The 24,974-nt window shown below is 51.9% G+C and overlaps 1 protein-coding gene across 1 annotated transcript in view; it reads right to left on the reverse strand.

Annotated features, from left to right (window-relative positions):
- The window catches only part of CDH13 (cadherin 13), a 906,077-nt gene that overhangs the window by 74,512 nt on the left and 806,591 nt on the right, over positions 1-24,974 (reverse strand). The window contains exons 9-10 of the mRNA XM_079116937.1: positions 13,322-13,504; positions 8,297-8,550 (exon numbers count right to left, since the gene is read on the reverse strand). Coding sequence (XP_078973063.1) covers positions 8,297-8,550; positions 13,322-13,504 — 437 coding nt within the window. The remainder of the gene's footprint in view (positions 1-8,296; positions 8,551-13,321; positions 13,505-24,974) is intronic.

The raw sequence follows: 24,974 nt of genomic DNA on the forward strand, positions 1-24,974 counted from the left end.
GAAATGCTATTATTTGGCCGTTAGCTTCTGATTAAAATTTAAAAGTTGGGAGTCACCCCAAATTAAACTCTTCAATCTGGTTTTGAGGCCTGGTTTGGGGGTTTAGAACCCTTCTCCCTCCCAATAAAAGGCAAGACCCTGAACATCTGTACCCTGAAGTTCGTGAAAATGTCAACGATGACAAGGTCTCATTTTTAAAGGAATTGACTTTTGCCTTCTACTTCCAAAGGCTTTTGAAGGTACAGAATAAAATGTCCCTCAGCCAGCCTGTGACGATTTCCACTCAATTTCCCATCATTTTTTTGTGGTTTCCTTTGAAAGGACTCCAATATTAGATTAAACAAGGTGTTAAAGAAGGGGACTTGATGAGTCACAAGAAGACCAGCATGAGCCCAATTGGGCATTTTGACAGATCTTTTGGGCTGAATTCTTGTTATTCAATGTCACAGTCTTAGTCAGTGTGAATGTGTGAATGGATTCTACCTGCTGCTAAAAGCACCCAAGTCCAGAGGAGGAGGAGGGAGGAAATGACCTGAAAAGAACAGACCCAAGGAACTCAGGACAAAGCAGGGTGGAGCTTTCTGAGGGATGAGTAGCTAATTTGGATCTGATTGAGATATTCTGTGTTTAAAGAATAGGCTCAATTTGGATCAAAGCTTTGGAGGGAGAGCTGGCTGATGGAAATGGACCTGGGAAGGGCAGTGAGGGCTTGCGTGTCTGCTAAGGCCTCTCTCCTGGGTGGTGGCCCCACCAATTTGAAACAAGGCTATATACAAAGTTTTCATGGTTGGTGGGCATTAGTGAACACGTGAAGATTGAAAAATCAGCAATCCCTATGTTTGTTTATGCACAAACTGTTTGCACAGAGACACTCTTACCCCACCTCCATTAATCTGTTGTGTACCCATGAGCCCTTGCCACTTGTGGGGCCTAGCTCTGGGCTTGGGCTGTTTAAGACCCTTGAGCCCTGAGGAATATTCTCATTCTATGATGGCCTCGGCCCAAATCCCATCAAACACGCTAGGATAGCCCATCTTCCAAATTGTCTGAGTCAGCTTTGTGCTGCCCACCAAAAGATCTGACAAGAACAAATTAAAGGAAGAAAAGTTATTTTGGGGCATGGTTTCAGAGGTTTAGAGGTTCAGTCCAGGCTCGGCCAACTCCCTAGGTCTGGGCTCAAGGTGAGGCAGAACATCGTGGAAGAAGGGCATGGCACGGGAAGTAGCACAGGACATGGCAACCAGGAAGCAGAGAGAGAGAGAGAGAGAGAGAGAGAGAGAGAGAGAGAGAGAGAGAGAGAGAGAGAGCTCTGCTCACCAGGGACAAAATGTAAACCCAAAGGCACCCCCCAGGGACCTACCTCCTCCAGCCACAACATACCCACCTAGAGTTAATCCACCTCAGTGGATTATCCACAGATCTGGGTACACCTCTATAATCTAATCATTTCACCTCTCAAAATTCTTGTATTGCTGAGTGTAGTGGTACACACCTGTAACCACAGTAACTCAGGAGGCTGAGGCAGGAGGATGGTAAGTTCGAGGCCCCTCAGCAACTTAGCAAAGTCCTAAGCAACTTAGTGAGACCCTGTCTCAAAACAAATAAAAAAGACTGGGGATGTGGCTCAGTGACTGAGTTCCCCTGGGTTCAACCCCCAGTATATAAAAAAAAAAAAAAAAAAAAAAAAAAAAAAAATTATTGCATTGTCTCACTCCTGAGCTTTCTGGGGATACCTTATACCTAATCCATAATACAATCGCAATTTTCCCTGCAAAATTTTTGAAATAATATAAAAATTTTTGCTTTAGAAATTATTCAGCTCCAAAGAAAATTTTATTAATAATCACTCACAATTTCTCTGGCACCCACACAGACATTCTTGCAAGGTGAGATATACAAATAGTTTGCAAATAAAGATAGTTTTGCAAATAGTAAATTCAACCTGCTAACGTTATCATGATATATGGAATTTTGGTCTTGGTTAACTTTCTTCTTTCTTCTCTTTGTTCCTCCCTCCCGCTTCCTTGGGACACTTTCTTCTGTAGCAGCAGTTCTTGGTCTTATGGTTGCAAGCTCCCCAGGGTCTGAGCACAAATCATTTTTTCCATCAATGACTATGTGGCACCTGACACAGAGTCAGACCCACGGTGAGATCTAAATAAGTGTCATTCAATGACTGAGTGAGTGGAGAGCTATAATCCTTGTACTTTTGTTTTTCCCTCTAACCCAATGATCTATTATTTTGGTTCTGCAAAGATATATTAAATTCCATGGCTTGGATAAATGTCCTACAAAGGCCATGTGTTAAAGGTGTGCGTGGTCCCAGCCTAAGGTGCCACAGGAAGGCAGGGAGCCATAGGAAGTGGGACCTGGTAGAAGGCAGGTAGTCACTGGGGGTATCCCTTGAAGGGGTTAATGGGATGCTGGCTTCTTCTATTTCTTTCTTTGCTTCGGTGTCTCAAGAGGTGGCAGCTTGCTCTGGCATGCACTCCCCATGACGTGCTGCCTGTCCATAGGCCCAAAGCAATAGGGCCAACCAGCTATGGACTAGAACCTTTGAAATAGTGAGTCAAATCAAACCTCTTTCTTCTTAAGGTTGATACCTTAGATGTTTTGTGAGAGTAACAGAAAGTTCACACATTAGATATTTTCATTAAATAAATGTACTTTCCAGTTTTTAATTTAACTGAAAGGTTCAATCCACCGCCCAATACCCATTCTGCTACAGTAAACGACTTCAGTTTTGAAAGCTGGCACATTACAAGTCCAGTGGCCATATTTCCCAGTAACCCTTGGTATGGTCAGGTGTGGCCCCATGGCCGATTCTGGCCAATGAGATGCAAATGGAAATGAGGGTGACCCTGAGGAGGTCTCCTTAAGAGACTGGAAAGCCCTCTTCTTCCTTTCCCTCCCTCCCCATTTTCTGGAAGAAAGTTATGGAGGTAGGAGCACGAATAGCCACCGCTGACCAGGAAGCAGAGGGTGCCAGCCTGGAAGTGGAGCAAGAAGGACCCTGGGCTTCCAATGGCACTATGGGGCTGCTGCTCACACTAGACTAACTTCACGTGAGTACAAAGAGAACTTCTGTCTTCTCTGAGCCTGGCATTTTGAATTTTCCTGTGGTGTTTAGCCAAGCCTATTTCCCACACAGACAGTGTTTGACACTCCCTTGCGGGGCTTCCTGATGAACGACGCTTTCCAAGACAGCCTGAGCAGCGTGTGTAATTTTACATGGTAGGGACGATATTTTTCCTCGACACGCATCATCTTGCCTATCCAACGGTAGGCAGAGGCCCCGGCAGCGGGATGGTCTACACGGCCTGCGCACCATGAGTTCTGTCCGAGGAAGGTTTGGAATAGGAATTGCTACTTGGTTTCGTCCACAGAATCCCTGGTTACTGGGACAAGGGAACGGGTCCCCTGAGGCAGTTTGGGATGCTTTAGCTGCCAGGCATCCCAGTGTGACCCAGCCAATGAGTGGGGAGGGCCAGTACTCGTGGCTTCTTGAGTGTCCCCCTGCCCCAGTTAGCCATGGCACGCTGGCGGATGCGGAGGAAGCAGTGCTCCATCTCGGCACAGCTCCCGCCTCGCTGCCCTCTCTGACTTGCCAGGTCTGCGCCTCCTCTGAGATATGGAGGTGTCCCTGGGGTGCCCGCCTCCTGCCTGGCGCCCCTGGAGGACTATCCCAGCCTGGGAGGTAGAGCATGACCAACCATCGCCCCACACTGTGCACAACAGCACAGGGCGCCATGTTTTAGGACCCATCAGTACTTATGTGGTCTTGGAGCAGACAAGGACTTTATAACCATGACATTTATTTAGAAATCATGAGGGAAATGTAAATTTGACTGCCTAGACGTCAAATCCAAAGGATTCTGTGCATGTCAAAAGGCAGTATCAATGCTTTTGCTCCTGTAAAGTATTTTAGGGGACTTATCTTCTGAAAATCAGTGATGCATTAAACAATGTAGCTACGAGCATGTCTACTATCTTTGAAAATGTTGCCAACAATTGGAAACAAGGCAAATATTCAGCACAGGAAGGCATAAGTAGATGAGTAGATCCTGGCAGTAGGATAGTTGGTTGCTCAGGATGGAAAACAAGGGCCACTTCTTGACCTGGGCGGCTGTTCTCCTCACCCTGAGAAGCGAGAGGGCGGAGAGTGGAATTATGAAGAGCAGCCTGCGCGTCTGATTATGGCTAAGCCCCGTGGGTGAAAGGGGGTTTCCTCGGCAGGATGACCACAGTAGTTTATCATCTCCTTAGTCTCAACTGCCTTTTCAAAAGCTTCCTCGGCGACCCATCTTAATGTTGTAGGAAGGATGAGAGGATGCCAGTTGTAATAGGGAAATTCACCTGCTGTTCAATCTGTCAGGTCCGTTCCTATTGGGTGAAGGGCACAGGTGACGGCTTCATGACAGGCCTTCCCTGAGAACATGAGCTCTGCTGCCCCAAAGCCCCGGCTGGGGTCACGGAGATCAGGCATCCTGGGCTGCCGTGCTCCCTGGAGAGACGGTGTGTTCAGCGGCCAGCAGAGGAGTGGGGAGTCCGCATCCTGCACCTCCTCATGCAAGACAGGACATGGGCCGCGAGCAGGGGTCTGTTAGAAGTCCCCCATGTTTTTTTTTAGGTGGGAGGAGGTTTCCCATTTTGACAGCAGAGTCCCCCAGGGAGGCGACCAAGGGAACCGTCGGGGACAGGCAGGGCCCCCGCTGGGCTGTGAGGACGCTGGTCAGTGGAGAGCCTCCCATGGCGTGTTTCAGTCTGGAGAACCTGGAGGAGTGATGGGCTGAGCCCCAGAGAATCATGGGGGAGACAGAGGAGGCTGTGGTGGGAGGGAGAGAGTGAAGGAGAAGGAGGAGGCGGAGGAGGAAAGGGAGGCCATCAGAGATGCTCGGACACCACGGGAAGGCGCCTGACCCCTGTTCTGTAGAAGAGGAAGAGGAGGGAAAGGAGTGGGAGAGAAGAGGAGGGAAGGAGAGAAAGGGAGAGAGGAGAGAGGAGAGAGGAGAGAGCCAGACAGAGACCCAGAAGGACAGGAGGGACAGGAGGGACACCAGAGAGGCAGAGGGGACAGAGGTAAGGGGAGGGAGCACCAGAGACATGGACAGGGCAGAGGACACACAGGAGGGGGCCGTGCACAGGTTGGCCCCCAGACGGGGACCCCCGCGAGACTCATCATGGGGCCGTGCCTGGGATCAGGCCTGTCAGGGCAGAGCTGGGCCAGCCTCTCTCCTGTGCCGAGGACGGCTAAGCTCAGGGTTCTCCTTGAGATACAATGAGTTCCCAGAGAGAATTTCCTCCCCTTTCCATTGCCTGCCCCCTGAAGAATCATTACAGCAGCATCAACACAACCCCCAAGGTCACCGTGTCCGCCTGAGACGTCTGGGGAGCCAGGTGAGGATCATCAGAAACCGTCTCTCATCCTGGTCCTCCCCACCGCCCTGCTCACCCTCTGCACACACAACCTCCCAGGAACAGCGCTTTTCAGTGTGCAGGATCAAAAGCTGCACATCACGAATGAGCCTTTTCTTTCCAGAGTTCCCAGGACAGCAGCTCCACCTGCCCATGACATCATCCCTGCCTTGCGCAGGCTCAGAACCAGCACCCAGTGGGGGTGGGGGGCTCAGCCAGTGAGGACAGAGTGAGGGGAAATGACTTTGAGGAATTGGGTCAGAGAGAGAAGTGTGTGACACACACACACACAGAGCACACAGAGGACACAGGTTCACCCCGGGACAGGGATCAGTGCATCGCCTCAGTCGGGCGGGTGTGCTACGGCTTTTAGATGCACCTGCCCCACAGAAGCACCGTGGCTGTGTTTGCGGGGGGTGCCCAACATCACGCTCAGCTGCAGAGGCCACCTGTGCTTCCTGAAGACTCGGTGTCCATTCCCATCTTCTGTGAAGACCTCCTCTACTCTTTGGGGCGGCCATGGCTCACGCCCTCACGGCAGGTGCTGGGTCTGCCGCGGACCCTAGCTCTAGGACCTGCCCATTGGCACAGTCTGTCCTGCCTGTCCAGGGTGTCCCCGCTGTCTGGATGGGCCTTTGTGGGACTTGATGGGGGATGTCTCTCCTGCAGGTAGGCTGAGGAGGTTCTGCTGGTAGCTTCCCCTCCACAGACACGTGGGGAAGGAGCTGGGGAGAGAGCGGCCAGGGAAGCACCTGAACTCTTCACACTGACGCCCTGGTCCCTGTGGGCCTTTCAGTTGCCTGGGCCAAGCTATGCATTCTTAGGCAGGTCACCTGAGCTGGGTCCCGGCTGCCTGTGACGGAGGGTCACTTCTGTTGGGATCAGGCTTGCTATGGAAACGTGGGTCCCTGCAGAAGCTTCCACTTCCCACCTTCCCCACAAGTCACAGCTGTGGCCATTTGAGTTTTCCGACCTCCTCCCACGGTGCTCTCAACACTGTCCTGCAGAGGACAGGGACCCGCACTCCCAGTTCCAGCAGACATCTGTTCTCCATGGCTGGATGTCCCTCGGTGTCTTGGCTCACACCTTGCCAGGAAGTTCTCTTCCTGTGGCCTGTCCTGGGCCTGGGCAGGCAGGTTTCCCTCCCTCCTCCCAGCCTGCTGGGGTGTGTGGCCACCTGTGCCAACATCATCTGGGTGGTCCCTCCATCAAGGTGCCCTGGGCCGGAGGCTCACAGCTCTGCCCAAGCTCTGCAGGCTGGCCCTGGCACGCGGACCATGGGCTGAGTGGCAGTAGTGGGCTTGCTCTCCCTGTGCCAGTCTGTCAGCTCCCATCACCTAAAGCCTCCTGTCACCCTGGTTCTTGTGCCGTTTCAAGCTGGTTCTTCATCCTATAAATTACCCTTGAACCTTCTGGCCAGTTACCCCCTTTCCTAAGTCAGCCAGAGCTGGTCTTAACCAGAGAGGGCAGACTGACCCACGCCTCCGCTCCTCAGCGGGCCCTGTAGCTCGTGCCCCAGACGCTGCCGCCCTTCCCACGCCCCCTTCCCCTTCCAGGTGGTGACCGTGTGGCAGCCGGAACTCAGCAAGACCAACCCCATTTCCGCTCATTTCATCCCCCAGGGGCCTGCTGCCCCTCCTACTGTGGAAATACAGAAGGCAGTTAAGCCCCCGAGGGCGACCTGAGTTGGCCCAGCTCTTGTCGCCTGTTGAGCTACAGGTTTTCCATCTAAGTACTGAAGGAGAGCGTCCTCCTTGGTGTTTAAGTCGCACATTTCCTTTGCCAGATACCAGGCAGTGGGGAGGGGAGGGAAGGAGATATGTCCGTTTCAGATTCACGTTGTTATAGGATCTGGCATTACTCTGCACCATTACCAGCTCACCTGGCATTTCAGAAACAAATCCTCTTTCCAGTTGGGGGATCATCTTCTCTCCCTTCCCGCCAGCTTGCTCAGTGGCAGGGAGTGGCTGACCAGGCGACAGTGCCACACGTGTTTCAAATCAGGGAAACAGGACGCACGTCTCTCACGCGTGTGTCTGTCTTGGATCGCCTGTGCCTTCCACCACGAGGAGAAGGCGGATTTGGGGGGGAAAGACGAGTAACTTTGGCGGGGGCCACGCACATTTGGGCCTGCACTCTGACTTGTAAAACCACGTCCCCGTGAGGGCATCTTGTGTTCACTGACACTGAAAACACCGGAGCAACGACCACTTCATTCAATCTCATCATGAAAACACCTGCCGTCTCAGCACCGGGCAGAGCTTAAGAAATGAAGTGGGGCATTTCTGCCGCCTCGCCCCGCCCCCATGCCCAAGGCAGAACCCAACCTGCGCCACGTTTCGGGGTAGCAGGCAATGCCTCTGCTCCTTCCTCTGACAGCTGGAGTCAACCTGCATTCAGCAGAGAGGGGCACGCGGGTGTGGCAGATTGCCCGGGTTCTGCCCCAGCCCTCTGGCAGCGTGCTGGGCCGCCGTGAGCAAGTCATTGAGCCTGTCTGAATTTGCAATACCCCGTTTGTAAATGGAGCAGCTGATACCTTTCTTACGAAGCTGGAGTGAGGCAAAGCAGGCCTGGTTTCTGCCATGGCCCCTGTGTGGCCCCTTTCTCTCCCCCAGGAAATGGCCTTGGTGCCAGCATAACTGAGTGGTTGGTGGTAACCCAGCCCTGAGGCCACGCTCCTCCCGTGCTGGAGTCAGGTGTGGGCACTGCTGGTAGGGGAGCCTGCCCCCTGGTTCCACCAGCCACAGACTCCTCCTTGCCACTCTGTCCTCTCTCGGCCAGATCACTAACAGCTCAATGAAATGGACCTTTGCTACTGCAACCAACTTCAGCAGGGAGAAGCCCCAGCGGCCCCGGCCTGCAGGCCCGAGCGCCCACCCACCTGATGGTCTGATGCTGCAGGGAATCGGGGTCGGTGGCGTTGGCCGTCAGCAGCACGCTGCCCACCGAGATGTTCTCCCGCTTGGTCACCATCATGGGATCCGGGGAGAAGACTGGGCCCTCGTTGACATCCCGGACAGTGATGTGGACGGTGGCCGTGGAGCTGGGGCCGTAGGAGATGTCGGGGACCAGAGGGTCCTCGTTCTCCACTTTGATCAGCAGCGTGTGAAAGGCGGAGATCTCGTAGTCCAGGGGCTGGAAAGCAGACGGGAGTGTCAGGACTTGCACGTGCCAGAGGGTGGACGCTCCCCACAGCGTCCCTCTGACATTCTGTGAGCAACAGGGATGGACCCGGGCTTCATGGCCTTGGTCTCATGCAAGCTGGGTGTCCTCTTTAAGAAAAATAAAACGAAACATGACTATAAAGTTAGGTCTGACAAGCTGCTGTTTTTAGATGGAGAATAAGCGAGGACACCTGTCCTGGGCCTGAGCCTCCGGGCCTCCCTCTGTGACCTGCAGGCTGCTCACTGACAACCAAGCACCGACAGGCTTCCTGCCTGTACCCTGCAACTGCTGACACCTGCAGACACAGCGCACGGGCGCCTGGAGCCCCAGCTCCATCAGCTTCGCAGCAGGTCCCTGTCTCCATCACATGCCAGGCCAAACAAACAGCGCGGGGCTCCGTTTCCACGTGTCCCTCTCACGCCCGGGGCTCTGGCTCGGTGTCTATGCTGCCTGCAGGGAAGCACCTTCTCCAGGGGCATGGAGCCCCGTGAGGAAAAGAGTTGGAGGGTCTGGGGCGTGGGGGGCTGAGGTGCTGGGCCTTTGTCCTCTGAGGGGGTTGAAAACATGTGCCGGCATTTTCAGCTGTCATCAAGATGCAGGGGCTCGGGGACCACACTGGGAAGGGGACAGAGAGGCCAGTCACACAGCCATGTCAGGAGATCCCTACACAGTGACGACTATGCTGCCCCAGTGCCAATGGGTGTCCCCCGGGAGGACCACTCCGGGCCTCTTTGCAAAGGGCCCCAAGAGCACACACCTCCCTGTCTGCTGCGTGGGCTGCGTGGGATGCACAGACTCCATGGCAAGCAGTAGCACTGCGGCAGTCCTGGGACCAAACATCACAGAGGCCCCACCATGCAGTCAGAGTGACACTTACAGAATGGGGCTCCTGTGACCCAGGGTGCATGGGGAAGCAGTCAGGTGAGACCAGGATAAACTTGTAACTTGGACAATTATATTCTAATGTCCCCTGGGAAAGCAAGCAGGGAGTTCACGGGAGCCAGGCTGCAGGGGCAGCGGGTCTGCCCTCTAGGAGGACATGACGCTTGAGAGCCAGGGGGTTTGACTGGCAGCCCACTAAGGAGGACAGCAGAAGGGCAGGGCACAAGGGCTGGGGCAGTGGGCAGAGGGGGGTGGCAGGAGCTGGGCGAAGAGCCAGGTGCACTAGAGTCCTGTAGAGTCCCGTGGATGGAGCTGGTCACTGTCGGAAGGTACAGTGTCTTTCATGATGATTACAGCTAACGTGTGCGGTGCTAGCCTTCCACACTCAGGAGGCGCGTGTGCATGTGTGTGAGCTCGTGTGCACATGTGCACGTATGTGAGCACACATCCTCTCTGGAGAAAATGCTTCCTGGTCAAGACCGCTCTTCTCTTCCCACACAGACACCCAGTAGGGTTGGCAGTAGGGTTTTAAGTCAGCAGAGGCAAAATTCTTGGGGCCTGTGAACTGCCTGGTTGTTGTTTTGGTGTTATCTCTCTCTCTCTCTCTCTCTCTCTCTAACACAAGGACAATTGACCACTGCTTCTTCCTTTTCTTGGATTCTCTCTCTCTCATCCCAAGTGATGCCCCAAATGTGCCACCTTGATAAAGAAAATTTCAAACAAGGCTCAGGAAGCTGCCCCACTTGGAAAACAGTCGTTCATCCCAGTGAAGATGTTGAAGGGGACAGAGACCTCTGGCCTGCTGGGCTGTGCTGCTCGGGACTGAAACCTGTCTCCTGAGAACCCCTCCACCTGTGTCAGCCGGGCAGACCCAGTGGGCACAGCAGGTGGTGCTGAGGGTCCTTGTACGCTGGATTCCCAGGAATTCTGCAACTTTCCGGAAAAAAGGAGAACATGCTGACACCAGGAAACCCCAGACCAGTTGCTGAACTTTCCACTGCAGTGCAAATGTGCCTGGGGCAGGCTTTCCTGGGTTTCTCAGCTCAGCGGGGCTCCTCACACCACGGAGTCTGGACCACGGTTTGAGGCCAGTGTGGTCAGCAGGTGGCCAGCAGGATGGGGTGGAGCAGACTCAGAGAACCAAGAGAAGGATGAGAGAGACGGCTGAGACTATGCATTCGGGGGTGTGTGTGTCTGTGTGTGGTGTGTGTGGGTATGTGGTGTGTGTGGGTATGTGGTGTGTGTGGGTATGTGGTGTGTGTGGGTATGTGTGCATGTGTCTGTGTGTATGTTGTGTGTGTGAATGTGTCTGTGTGTGATGTGTATGTCGTGTGTGTATGTGGTGTGCATGAATGTGGTATGTGTGTGTGTGTGTGGTGTGTGTGTGTGTCTGTGTGTGTGTGGTGTGTATGTTGTGTGTGTGGTATGTGTGAATGTGGTGTGTGTGTGTGTGGTGTGCGTGGGTATGTGGTGTGTGTGGGTATGTGGAGTGCGTAGTGTGTGTATGTGTGTGGGGTGTGTGTGTGTGTCTGTGTGTATGTTGTGTGTGTGTGTGAATGTGTCTGTGTGTGATATGTATGTCATGTGTGTATGTGGTGTGTGTGAATGTGGTGTGTGTGTGTGTGGTGTGTGTGTGGTGTGTATGTTGTGTGTGTGTGGTTGTGTGTCTGTGTGATGTGTGTGTGTGTTTGTATCTGTGTGTGTGGTGTGTATGTGTGGTGTGCGTGGTGTGTATGGTGTGTGTGTGTATAGTGTGAGTGTGTGTGTGGTGTGTGTGTGTGTAGTTTGTGGTGTGTGTGTGTGTGTGTGTGTGTAGTTTGTGGTGTGTGTGTGTGTGTTTGGTGTGTATCTGTGTGTGTGTGTGTGTGTGTGTGTGTGTGCGCGCGCGTGCATGCATGTGCCCTCCATGCATATCTCAGGCTGGGCTCCTGGCAGCAGAGGCCAGGCACAGGTGTGGGCTGGGCACCTGGAGCTTCATTGTGCCATGGAATTCACCTTATGTCCAGGCACAGGGCTGGCTTTTTCAAGGCCCTGCAGTTGGGACCTGGCTCTGGGCTTCCCTAGCAGGTGGTGTCCAACACCATTGACCAGGGACTTCCTTTCTGCTGGGGCAATTCTACAGAGAAGGGGCAGCTGCCAGGTGTCAGCATCAACACCTGCAGCCTGGAGGAACCGGTGGTCAGCTTGGTCAGGGAGATCTGGGTGGATGTGTTGGTGTCCTGAGGTTGCTGGAAGAGGACAGCGCAACCCGAGTGGCCAAACAGCAGGAACAAGTTTTCTGATGGTTCTGCAGGCAGAGTCTGAGATCCAGAGGTCACAGGGCTGTGCTTCCGAGCCCTCTAGGGGAGGCTTCCTGGCTCCCCCAGCCTCTGGGGTCCTTGGCCTGTGGCCACACCACTGCTCTCCTGCATGTCTCTGTCTTCACAAGGTTGCCTTCTTATAAGGACACCAGTCCCTGGGTTTGGGGCCCCCTGGCTCCAGTGTGCCTCGTCTTAGCTAATTACATCTGTAAAGATGAGGTCAGTGCACAGGGACCAGGGTTAGGAGGTCAAGGCTTCCTTTCCAAGTGTCCCAACTCAGGCCAGCTGTGGGCCACAGCTCCTACACACAGGCCCTGCAGCACACAGAGCTCCATCGGACCCAGGATGGTCACCTCACTGTGCATCCGCTCTCTCTGGGGTGCCCTGCTACTGAGTTTGTGGCCATTTGTTGTAGCAGCAGCAGGAAACTCATACAGACTGAGTAGTAGTCACTGTTCTGGACATTTCACATATTAACCTTTGAAGTCCTCACAACTGTGATAAACGGAATGTGTGTGTCCAGTCCAAACTTATGTTGAAATCATTCTACCCAGTTTAAGGCTTTGGGAGGTGGGGACACTGGTAGGTAATGACGTCAGGAGGCAGATCCATCACAAAGGGGATTAGACCCTGATGCCAGAGACTCCAGGGTGTGGCCTTGTCCTCTACCACTTGAGGGCAGAGCAGGGAGCCTCCATCCACAGAAAGCAGACCCTCGCTAGACAGAGTCTTCCAGACCTTGACCTTGGGCTTCCAGCTTCCAGAGCTGTGAGCAGTGGAGGTCTGTTCTGTGTACACCAGCGGGTCTGTGGTACTTTGTCACAGCAGTACCCACGGCATGCAAAAGGTAGTTCGGTGCCGGCTCGTGGGGAGTTGGGGGCAAGGTCTCTGCTCTGCCTGCTGCTTCTGTAAAAACAATAAATACACTTCCCGTCTGCTGTGGAGGCCAGTGGTTTCCTGTACTAGGAAAGAGAATCTGAAGGCCCCGGCTCTGGCAGAAACTGGCCCTGGAACTTCCCAGAGAGAGTGGAGCTGCGTGAAAGCTGGAGGTGACCCGCATGGCCCCTCCGGTGCCGGGTCCTCCCCCTGACCCTTCGGCACTGCAGCACGCACGAGGGCTTTGTGTTGGGATCATATTTCTGCCTCCTTCCACTGGGAACCAGGGGGGGCTCTGCAGCAGCAGCAGCTCCCCAAAGCCTTCCCTCCAAGAACTATTATGCGTGCGTTTCTAGGACAGCCATGGAGACTCTGCTAAGAAAGATTAAGATGAGACATAATAGTTCACACTCTGAGCAGAGATCTTTACAAAACCCTTACAGATCCCATTCTGGCATATCCTTTGCTAGCTCATTAGCAAGGCTGCTGAGAATCACATTTAACATGTAAGTTTGGCTTTCTTAAAGTCACAGTTGAGTTTTTCAGAACCGCTGCTGCGAGTTCAGCTGCGCCTGTGAGCCACCAACTCGGAGGAAGAGTGGGCTTTACCTATGGCCTTCTTGACTCGTGGTCCCCCCCGCCCTCGCTGCTCACTGGGGACAGCGGCACGGGCAGATCCTTACTTTGACGACGGAGAGCATCCCCTCGTTGGTCTGGGGGTTGGTGTGGATCTCGAAGCTCTGCCCGGGGTTTCCGTTGATGATGGTGTAGGCAGCCCTCCACGCGCCTGTGGTGGGGTCGTCCTTGTCTTCCACCGTCAGATTGACGATGACTCCCACCGCGCCTTCCTCCACTGTGGCTTGAAACTGCAAAAGAAGCAGACGGCCACTGTCACTATTTCGAAAAATACATAGCAAGGACCAAGTGTGGAGCCCTCCCGCGTACACGGTATCCGGGACGTAGCACATCATCTCATTTAATAACAAGTGATAACATGGGAGGCATATGGCTCCGCTCTGCCTCTCGGCTCCCCCTGAACTTAGGTAGGTCACGAGACTAACTTCTCTCCTACAGGACCTGGGCCGAACGACGCTGGGCTGGCCAAGAGGATAGGACAACAGCGGTGCCTCCTGCCCGTGCTCTTTCTTCTCTGCCTGTCTGAACACTCACAAGCCCAGGGCCCACAGGGACTGGGAGCCACGGCAGGGGTGGCAGGGAGGGCAGCCTTGATCCCTGAGGCTCCACGTGGAGGGAATGGCCAGACCGCCTGCTCTGCTGTTGAACAAGAACGTGCTCCACGGAGCACAAGCCATCGAGTGCTCCTGTGCGCACTTATTCCTGCAGCCTGCCCACCCTGAACCACCAGGTCACCCGAGGCCAGGACTCACAGCAGAGGCCCTGGGGCTTGAAGCCAGGGTTTGCCTTCAGAGCCTCTGCTGCTGCCACCCTCCCTTCTGCGGGGCAAACCAACTTGATCCCGAGCCCTTTGCCCCAAACTCACATGGCTAGAAAGCCATTTGCTGCAGAAACCTAGAGATCCACGGTGTGGAGGCCCGTACACCGGCGTTTTTATTGTAGTACATCTCAAAGACTTGTTGCCAGTAGGCGTGGTGAAAATAAATCAATAGATGAGAAATTAGCTTTCTCCTCGATGGAGGATTTCATGAGCTATCATTATCACATTTCCTTTGAGCCGGAAGCGTAAAGTATTGTTTTGCTGCTTACCTCTGACACACTACAGGTGAATAGTAATCTGTTTGCAAATATTTTATAAACAAGTAATACCAATAAGCTGACAACAAGAAGAAATATCTTGGAATTTTAATTAGGAGGAAAGTGAATCTGGAGACACTAAGATGATGTCAAAAAGGCCTTGTATTCAAAGAGAAGTCATTTGAGAAATGAGGTTTCAAAAGCAGCCACTGATTAATTGACTTACAAATCATTAATCAGGAGCCTCGGCTTGACGCCTTGGGGGATGGGCGGGACAGAACTCATTTGTCTGCAGCCCCTGGGCAAACCTGGGCACGGGGCTTGTCTGCCAGGCAAGGGGAGCGGGGTGCTCTGGGAACAGGTGCACAGGGTGTCCAGGATGCTGTCATGGGAAGCGGCTCTAGAGCGACTACCTCGGCCGCTCCCTTGGATCCCTGTTTAAGGAAGGTCTCCTTGTCTTTCCTTGCTCTCCAAAAATCACAGAATTCTGGAACTGGAAAACTAGACCAGGGGCTCTCAGCTCTGACTGCCCAGAACATTTGCTACGGAGCTTTGAGCACATTCCTGGGTCCCATTCCAGTCCGGATGATCTGGAGTAAGGCCTGGGATTCCGAGGTCTCTGAACCTGCCCAGATAATTTAAACGCACCGTCCAGGGTGAGAAATAGGATGGAGTCCAAGTCTCAGGATGTCCAACTGGTGTCAGCAGAGTGCCTTCCCTTCTGGATGGGCAAGAGGTCTGAGCCCGGGGCTGAGGGGCCTGAGGTACAGCTGGCTCAGCAGGAAGGAAGGGTGCCGTGGCCAGGAGGAGCCTTGGAGAAACGCATGCTGTCATCCCTTCAGATCCTGATGCGGGTGATTGCCCAGAGAGGAGAGGGACCTTCTGGTCCAAAGTCCTGTGTGAGCCCAGGTCAGACCCAGTCTCCGGTTCCAGAATCTCTGCTCTCGACCGTTCTTCTCCGGAGAGCTCTCAAGATTCTCACTGCCAGGCCAGACATTCAGCCCTTACTTCAGCCCAGAGCCAGAGAACCGGGCTCCCTCCCACTGATGGCTGTGGCTGCCAGCTCACAATCTGTCCTCTTGGCTCTCCTGACACCTGTGCCTTAGGCATGGGGGCAGACAATAGGTGGGCCTGGTGTGTACAAGACTGGAGGGGGCTGGGAATCACCAGCCAGGAGAAACGCGGTTACGTCCAATCACAAGAGAGAAGGTGCCTTGTCCAAGCAGCGAGTGCCCTGTTGCCAAGGTGAAGCTGAGAGGGCCGGGACTAAGGCGCAAGCTTAGTCCACCGTCTTCGTGGCCATCCCCAGCTTCTCGCTGTGCTGAGTGCATGGGGACTCGGCCATCTGTTGCATAATGAATGGTCTTGCACGTGGAGGCGAGGGCGGAGAAAACACCAAGGGACCAAGGCAGACAGGCGGCGTGAGGCTCCGGCCAGTCACCGATGCCCAGGGCGGGCTGGTCCCTGCTCTCCAGGACAGCACCTGCAGAAGTGCACCCTGACTCCGACCCCAGGCCCCGCCTGCCACCATAGACTTTCATGGGCTTCCAATATTGCACTTTTAAAATTTCTTTTATTTGCTCTAATTAGTTACACTTGACAGTAGAATGCACTTCAGCACATCGTAGATTAACGGTACTGACTTCTCATTTGTCTGGTTGTACGTGATGTAGTCACACAGGTCATGGAATCATATACACACAGGGTAATAATGTCCCATTCATTCTACTATCATTCCGACCCCTCCTCTCCCTCCACTCCCTTCACTCCCCTCTGTCTAATCCCAAAATATCTGTATTCTTCCCTTCCCCTATGTGTGAATTACCATCTGTATATGGGAGAAAACATTCGGCCTTTGGTTCTTTGGGGTTGGCTTATTTCACTTAGCATAATATTCTCCAGTTCCATCCATCTACCAGCAAATACCATAATTTAATTTTTCTTTAAGACCGAATAGTATTCCAGTGTGTATATGTACCACAGTTTCTTTATCCATTCTTCTGTTGAAGGGCACCTAGGTTGGTTCCATAGTTTAGCTATTCTTCATAGAAATAGAAAAAATAATTATGAATTCATTTGGAAAAATAAGAGACTCAAAATAGCCAAAGAAATCCTTAGCAAGAAAAATGAAGCAAGAGCCATCACAATACCCGACCTTAAATTATACTACAGAGCCATAGTAACAAAAATGGCATGGTATTGGCACCAAAACAGATATGTAGACCAAAGGTACAGAATAGAAGACACAGGGATGAACCCAAATAATACAGTTATCTCATAATAGACAAAGGCACCAAAAACATTGGAAAAAAGGATAGCCTCTTCAACAAATAGTGCTGGGAAAACTGGAAATCCCACATGTAGCAAAATGAAATTAAATCCCTATCTCTCACCCTGCTCAAAATTCAAATCAAAGTTGATCAAAGACTTAAGCACTAGAACACAGACGCTGTGCCTAATAGAAGAAAAAGTAGGCCCAAATCTTCATCATGTTGGCTTGGGAACTGACTTCCTTAACAAGAGTCCTAAAGCGTGAGAAGTAAAATCAAGAATCAATAAATGGGATGGGATCATACTAAAAAGCTTCTTCACAGCAAAGGAAATAATCAATAATGTGAAGAGAGAATCTACAAAATTGGAGAAAATCTTTACTACATGCACCTCAGATAGAGCACTAAGCTCCAGGATATTCAAAGAACTCCAAAAACTCAACATCAAAAAAACAACCCAATCAATAAATAGGCTAAGGAACTGAACAGACACTTCAAAGAAGAAGAAATACAACCGATCAACAAATATATGAAAAAATGTTCAACATCTCTAGCAATTATTGAAATACAAATTAAAACTACACTGAGATTCCATCTCACCCCAGTCAGAATGGAAATTATCAAGAATATAAGCAGCAATAAATATTGGCAAGGATGTGGGAAAAGGTGCATTCATTCATTGTTGGTGGGACTGCAAATTGGTGCAACCATTATGGAAAGCAGTGTGGAGATTCCTCAGAAAACTTGGAATGGAACCACCATTTGACCCAGCTATCCCACTCCTTGGTTTATACCCAAAGGACTTAAAAACAGCATACTACAGTGACACAGCCACATCAATGTTTATAGCAGCTCAATTCACAATAGTTAAAAATTGCATTTTTATGGTGTGAGAAAATGAGTTAAACATAATTTTTTGACTCTGAGTTCTCTTTTTCTGATTTTAGGGACCTAGTATTGGGTCAATGGTGCCTGATGACCCAGGCAGCTTTGATGCTCGGCACACAAGCTGGTGCTCAACGTGACTGGGCTGAAGACCTGGTAAATGGATGAATTAACTTCTTAACTAAACTAAAGTGTAGGCCCTGTTTGGGTAAGACCCTCCTGTGCAGCTTCTCCCATGACACAGATCTTTCATGTCTGTAGAACCTACTGAAGGGACTGGCAGAGAGCACAATTTCAGTGTGTGAGCCGATGAACCCAAGTAAAATGGGAAGGTGACAATGTTATAGGAAGTAACATGGTCCTCATGTGTCCTTAGAGGTACTATGCATTTATCCTTCATCCATCCTCCTTCCATCCATCCATCCATCCATTCATCCATCCATCCTGCATCCATCCATTCATTCATCCATTTGTCCATCCATCCATCCATCCATCCATCCATCCTCCATCCATCCATTCATTCATCCATTTGTCCATCCATCCATCCATCCATCCATCTTCCATCCATCATTCATTCATCCATTCACTTATCCATCCTCCATCCTATATCCATCCATCCTCCATTCTCCATCCATCCATCCACCATCCATCCTCCATCCATTCATTCATCCATCTGTCCATCCATCCATCCATCCTCCATCCAATCATCCATCCATCCTCCATCCATCCATCCATCCTCCATCCTCTATCCATCCTCCATCCTCCATCCATCAATTCTCCATCCATCTATCTATCCTCCATTCATTCACCCATCCATCCATCTAGGAATTCACTAGTAAACAAAGCAGACATGGTATATTTTCTCATGAAGATTAGGGGCTGGAAGGAGAGACAGATATGAAATAATAATTATAAACAGGTGTTAGGTGCTCAGAAAGGAATCGGCAGTTTTTGAGGAGTCTGTACGGTGTGTGTTGGTGGGGGGCAGGTGCCTGACCCGGTGTGAGAAGAATCATCAGGGGAAAATTCCTTGAAAACTGAAAGAGGAGGAGGAGTTAATAAGGTGAGTGGGACAGTGTTTGAGGCACTGGAACAGCGGGAGCAAAGACCAGGTGGCAGGAGGGGCCTGCGTGTTCACAGAAGGAAGGAGGGTGCAGGTGGAATGGGAGGGGACCACGGGAAGTGCTTGATGTCGGTTGCAAAGGTGGCGTACGACATCTCTAGCGCAGGGCCTTGGCGACTGGGAAAGGCATTCAGAATTTACCTTGAAAGCGAAGTGGAGTCTAACCAAGGAACTGGGTTATGTTTAAATCTACTCCTGAGAGAATTCAGAAAAAACCAAAAATCTTTAAATATAAAAAAACATTCAACACAATTATTATGGTCTTTGTTAAGACAATTATCTGATTCTTGCATAAACTATAAAGCTAGTTTCTTTGAGCATCCATTTAGAAACTCATTATTGCTTAATTAAATACTCATTCTATTAATTCTATTCAGTGTTTTAACCCCATTATGTAATTCAAGAATGGAAAATTAAATAGATTAAAATGAAATAGTACCATTTTACATTTCTATAGCAATGTTCACTTTGTGATTTAAAAACAATAGGCAGACATTAATTTACCAAAGCAGAGTAGGAGGAATTATTGATTGCAACGTTACTTCCTTTAATTGGAAAAAAATAGATAAAGTTACTTTTCTGTTAAACTGGGTGGCAAATCAAATACCAGATGTAAAACTTATTTTCATACGATGATTGTGGACCACTGGTTTGGGATGGCATTCTGAAGCGCAGTAGTGCTTTCAATTCAGAGCGATTTCCTTCTTTCTTTGAAAAGGTGGCATGAGTTACATGCAGGTCATTCAGGAAGAGGTGTCTGGACTAGCCCCAGAGGTCATTTTCGGGGAGAAGTGGAACTGGATTTTATCACAAGCATGCACTTCCTCATAGAGCAGAGGTGCTCTTCAGGTTAGCCAGGAAGGTGGGAACGATCAGCACAGCTCCCCTGGGAAGCTGAGTGGGAAGGTCAGCAGGTGGCTCGAAGGGACTGGACGTGGGCAAGCTCACATGCTTGACTGCGGGAGCCCCGGTGCAGGAGCTGCTGACCCTGAAGTTTCACAGAGAGCCAGTACTGAGCTTGAGAAGCGTGGGCGTAGCCACCTGGGTGTTGATGCTGGGAAATTAAAAGATGAGGTCTTGGAAAGATTTCTAAACTGAATTTCTATTTGCCAGGATAGAAGGACAGGGCTGAGATGGTTGGAATCCAGCTAGCAGCGGCTTTCAACAGTCTGTGTTTACGTAAGGGACGTGGCTTATTGGAACAGCGTGACCTCTTGCTGCGGGTGGACCATGTAGGGACCAAGATGGACATAAACATGACAATGCAGCTAAGGGGCTTGGCACACCGCCTGGCATCTGTGCGGCCAGGAGTCGACGTCTGTTAGAATGGCCACGAGGTAGCTTTCGTTCCGTATCCTATGAAATTCTTACTAACAAATCGGAGAATGAGGTTCGCACCCCGTGACTCCCTCTTCATCACGTCTCCCTCACGATGGGGTTATCTGAGTGCGTCCTCATTTCCCCGGACCCGTGTGGTGCCCCTTTCCCTTATGGTCCGGGCACCACCTCTTGTTTATCCTCGTTCTGCTCCGACAACCGGCTCTTGGTCATTGAAGGCAAGCGATGCTCCCTGCCGTGACGCCACTAGAAGGTCAGCCATGACAGATGGGCCCCGAGGCGCACTCGGCTCTGAGCCCCGGCAGAGGTGCTCTGGAGACCCCCTGGCCTCCCAGGACAGGTGGTTCTCGAGCCTGGAGAACTGATTCGTCGGCGTCAGCTGCTTTAGGGAGTCTGAGGCTCCCTGCCTGGGGGAGCTGGTGAGATCCATATCTCCTCAGCCTGGGTGGGCGGAGGGTCCCCTTCCACGAGGAGGAGCTGCCAGGAGTACCCCAACCTCCCGGCTCTGCGGGTCCAGGGAATGAGCCGATCGATGGGCATGAGGAGGAAGCAAGGCACTGCCTGCTGTGCCCATCCGCTGCCCTCCTGGCACGCGCTCTTCTGGGCCTGCTTATCTCCCAGGAGGCCAGTTGTGTGTCGGCTCCAGACACAAAGACAGTGTCCAGTGAGCGGCTTGCGGGAGAGCCCTGTGGGTTCTGGCTCCCTGCCAGCGAGGGCCACCTTCCGGTGGCTGTCCTCCTCCTCTACGTGGTTCCGTGGCCCACGGAAGCTCCTCAACTCTGCCCAACAGACACGTGCTTCTGCAGGACCAAAAACAAAGGGCTTCAGGAAGAACGGGCTCAAATAGCATTCTTTTCTCTTTAAAGCAAAATGGAAACACGCAGCCACTGAAGACTGACAAGAAGGTCCCTTCTCCAACTCGCTGCTGGGAACCAGGACGTGGAGAGGTGGTCCAGGGGTCCCACCTGCGCACCAGGAGCTTCCCCTGAACGAGGAGCACGGCCGCGGCCCCGTCTGTTAACCCTTTCATCTGTCTCCTGTATTTGAGTTCCTGCCTAAGAGTTTGTTTAGGAAAAAACAAAGTTCTGCAGAAAAGGAGTCCGGGAATGAGCTGATGGAATAAATATTGCATTAGGTGGTGGAAAAATAAGAACTGTGCAGCGAACTTGCCCTCATTCCATTTGCTCTGAATGCCAGACTTGGACCCTTTGTTTCCACTGACATTAACATCTCTTTTTTGGTTGAGTTTCTCTTCTTAAAAAAATGAAAGACCATGCAAAACACATTTGTACTTTCAATGAAATAATTGAATGTAGTTCAATTTTGAGGAGCAAAGCAATTCTCTGCAGAGATAGGCGTTGGGCCACAAACGTTTGAATATGGATGAAGAGCGGCCTTTTCAGGAATAGCAGCATGGCCTGCTCAGGCGACTCTGGAGTTTGGTTTCTGCAACTCTGCAAACATGCAGGTGTGGGGTGAGTTCTGATGGCCTCTAATTCCTGGGTAAGTTCTTGGTACATTCCTCACTTCCCTGAGCCCCAATTCGCTTTCCTGAGATGTGGGGATCAGATGCTCCTGATGTTGAAGTTTCATTAGAATCACATAATAAACCTCAGAAACTACTGAGATTTGGGGTTCTACTTCTAGAGAAGTTTTGCTTTTTGGGGGGGTGGTGGGAAGCAGGCATCTGTAGTCTTCAGACTGACCCAGATGTTTCTAGTGAACTGTTGGGGCTGACAGCTATGGCTCCAGTTGACCACTGAGGCCCTTCCAGGTCTGTGATGGAGTATAAAAGTAACGGGAGCTGCTCAGTTCATAATAGCTAGGCTGTGGAAACAACCTAGATGCCCTTCAGTTGAAGAATGGATAAAGAAACTGGGGTATATACACACAATGGAATACTACTCAGCCATAAAGAAGAATAAAATAATGGCATTTTCTGGTAAATGGATGGAGTTAGAGAATATCATGCTAAGTAAAATAAGCCAAGCCCAAAAAAAACAAAGGACAAATGTTTTCTCTGATAAGTGGATGATGATACATAATGGGGTGGGGGGTGGCAGGAAGGAAAGGGGTAAGGGAAGAATGGAGGAGCTTTAGATGGTGTAGAGGAAAATGGGGCGGGAGGGGGTGGGGGAAGGAAAGATAGAAGACTGAGACAGACAGTGTTACTCTATGTACATGTATGAGTACATGAATGGTGTGAATCTATATATCGTGCACAACCATAGAAATGAAAAGTCGTACCCCATTTGGGTATAATGAATCAAAATGCAGTCTGCAAAAATAAAAATTAAAAAAAAATAAAAAGCTTTAAAAAAAGATCAAAAGGTGACTTCCTACCCTCCATCTCCACAGGAAAAACCCTTCCCCCTGCACCCCTCCACGGGCAAGTGGCATCACGACTCCTTTACGCCCTGCCCTTGTCCCCCTCTTCTTCGCCTTCCACTCGCAGCTGACAAGCAGCGTCTCTTGGCTTCACCTCCACAATTGTACCACTCAGTTTCCTTCAGAATTTCTCAACGGGCAAATTCAGAGACAGAAAGCTGGTTTCTGGTTGGCTGAGGGTCAGAGCAGGGAATGCAGAGAGGCTGTGTGATGGGTACAAAGTGTCTGGGTGCTGAAGAACTAGATGGCGGTGACAGGTGTGTAATGAACTTGTAGACATGAAATCGTACACGTCTTGAGAATGATCACAATGCAAATTATACGTGATGTGCATTTTCCCCCTACACACATGCGTAGACATGTGCATGCGCGCGCACACACACACACACACACACACACACACACACACACACACACACAAGACGTGCCACTGATCCCCATCCCCATCCCAACCCCAAGGTGGGGCCTCAGGGGCTGCCTGCAGGCTGTCTGGGCCTCTCTTGCTGGCGTCGGCCCTGCCCTCTTTCGTTCCTGCCTCTCACAGCCTCCCGTCTGCACAGGAGCAGCTGAGCTGTTACAAACATGGACTTGGTTCATGGATTCATTAAAGTCACTGAACATCTGCATGTGCCAGGTGTGATTCTGGGTGCTTGAGACTCAGTGTCCAGTAAAGCAGACATGTCCCCACCCTCACGGGGCTGAGTCCTTCCTCTGTTGACAGCCATGCAACTTCTAGCTACAGCTGAACCAAACTGCAGAGCCTTTCCCATTGGCTCCTGTGGATCCATCCCGTGAAGCTCCTTCTGGGCAGGATCTCCAGGGGTGCCAGGCCTGCCTCATTCTGGCCTTCAGAGCTGTGACGCATGCTGGCTGAGTCTCTGCCCAAGGTCCTGACTATGTGTCCCAGGCACCCAGAGGCAGATGGGCTGGGGTGGCATTGGCCCCGTGGGGGCTGAGAACCTGCGTTCCTGGGAGCAGCTGTCTGGGGGGCATTTGGAGCCACTGCCTTGAGCTGTGCTCTTCCATCCCAAGAAAACTGGAGTCACTGAGCCCAGCCAGAGATTGCTCAGGGCCACTTCAGCTGCTCAGGTGGCAGCACCGTCAACCCAGGGGAATGACACAGAAGGGGTGGAGGACGAGGCTCGTGGAGCAGCCAGACCCCTGCCAATTTCTTGCCTGGACAGACTCAGCACAGAGCTCTGCAGTAGGGAGGGGCTGGATGGCAAGGCTGCGCTTCTATTTTTAACTTTTCTTTCACTGCTCTCTGATGGAACAGACGGGCCCCCTGGGCCTCTGTCCTCTCCCCCTGCTGGCCGTCTGCCCTGCCCAGCCCTACTGGTAGGCTCTCCATTGGACCTCTCCATATCTTCTTGGCCTGACTGTCCACCCTGCCACTGCCCAGCTGCCTTACTCAGGTCTCTTTGTCCTCAAAGTCCTGAGGGATGGCTCCCTGCCCATCCCTGGCTGCTGACCTGCACTGCTGGCTCCGAGACCTCCCTTTGCTGAACTCCGAGGATGCTCCTGACTAAGGGCTGTGCCTTGATGTTCAGGTAAAGCCCCCACGGGAGGGTGCAGGAGGGACCCTCCCCCAGACAGATGTCAGAGACCAGAGCGAAGCCAGTCAAGGCGGTGCCTGAATGTCGGATGAAGAACCAGCCATCTCCCATCCACCCTCAGTCCGTGTCCACCTGTGCCCGTCCGCCGTTCGTCCCCACCCTGCCGTCATCCCCACCCACACGTGGGTTCCCCGGGGTGCGGTCACCAGCCTGTCCACCTGCACACCCTGTCGGTGGGGTGACCCCTCAACCACGTGCATGCTCCGAGCTGCTCGGCCTCATCCCCGGCCTCATCCCCGCCCAAGCCTTCATTCCTGTGCCCCCCAGAAGGCTTTGTGGCAGACGGTGCTGTGCTGAGCTCTGCTCCTGACACTGACCCTGGGCAGCAGGTTCGACGGGGAGGTCCCTGCTCATGTGAGCTCTGCTCCTCGGGGGGGAGAGACAGCGTGCAGACACGCTATCACAGAACGCCAGGCTTGCTGAGCTCTTCCAAGAGACATGAAGCAGGTGAGCGCCTCTAAACAGATCCTTCTTTTAAAACCTCCTACAGCAAGTTAATTCTTCACCCACCTCTTGGGGCCCATTGCCTGTCATCTCCTTAAGACCTACGTGCCAGGATTGTGCCGGGATATTAAGAACAAGATATAGTTCCTGATTCTAGGAGCTGCATGTGAAGTTTAGATAGACTAAGGTCCACTCTGTCGTCTTTTGAGAGTTTCTTTCCCTAGAATCAAGATTTTCCCCAATTCAGTTCGCTATCTGAACTGTGGAGAGAAATAGGTGCCACGCTAACGCAGCTGTGATTTCAAAGCCCCAGAAGGTCTGGCGCTCGCCCCGGACAGAGGACCCTCCGGGCTTCAGCTCCAGTCTGCAGACACTGTGCTGTGTTTTTTCCTTTCTGGCAGCAGCTTTACTGAGGTGTGATTCCCATGCCATAGCGTGGCCCGTTTCCAGTGTACAGCGCCATGTTTTTTGGGAGGGTCACAGCCGTGTGGCCACCCCACATCAACTTCAGAACGCAGTCATCGCCTCCCCGAGAAACCTGGTGCGTTTGGCTGCCCTG

This window comes from Sciurus vulgaris, assembly GCF_902686455.1.
Source record: "Sciurus vulgaris genome assembly, chromosome: 17".
NCBI classification, from domain to species: domain Eukaryota; kingdom Metazoa; phylum Chordata; class Mammalia; order Rodentia; family Sciuridae; genus Sciurus; species Sciurus vulgaris.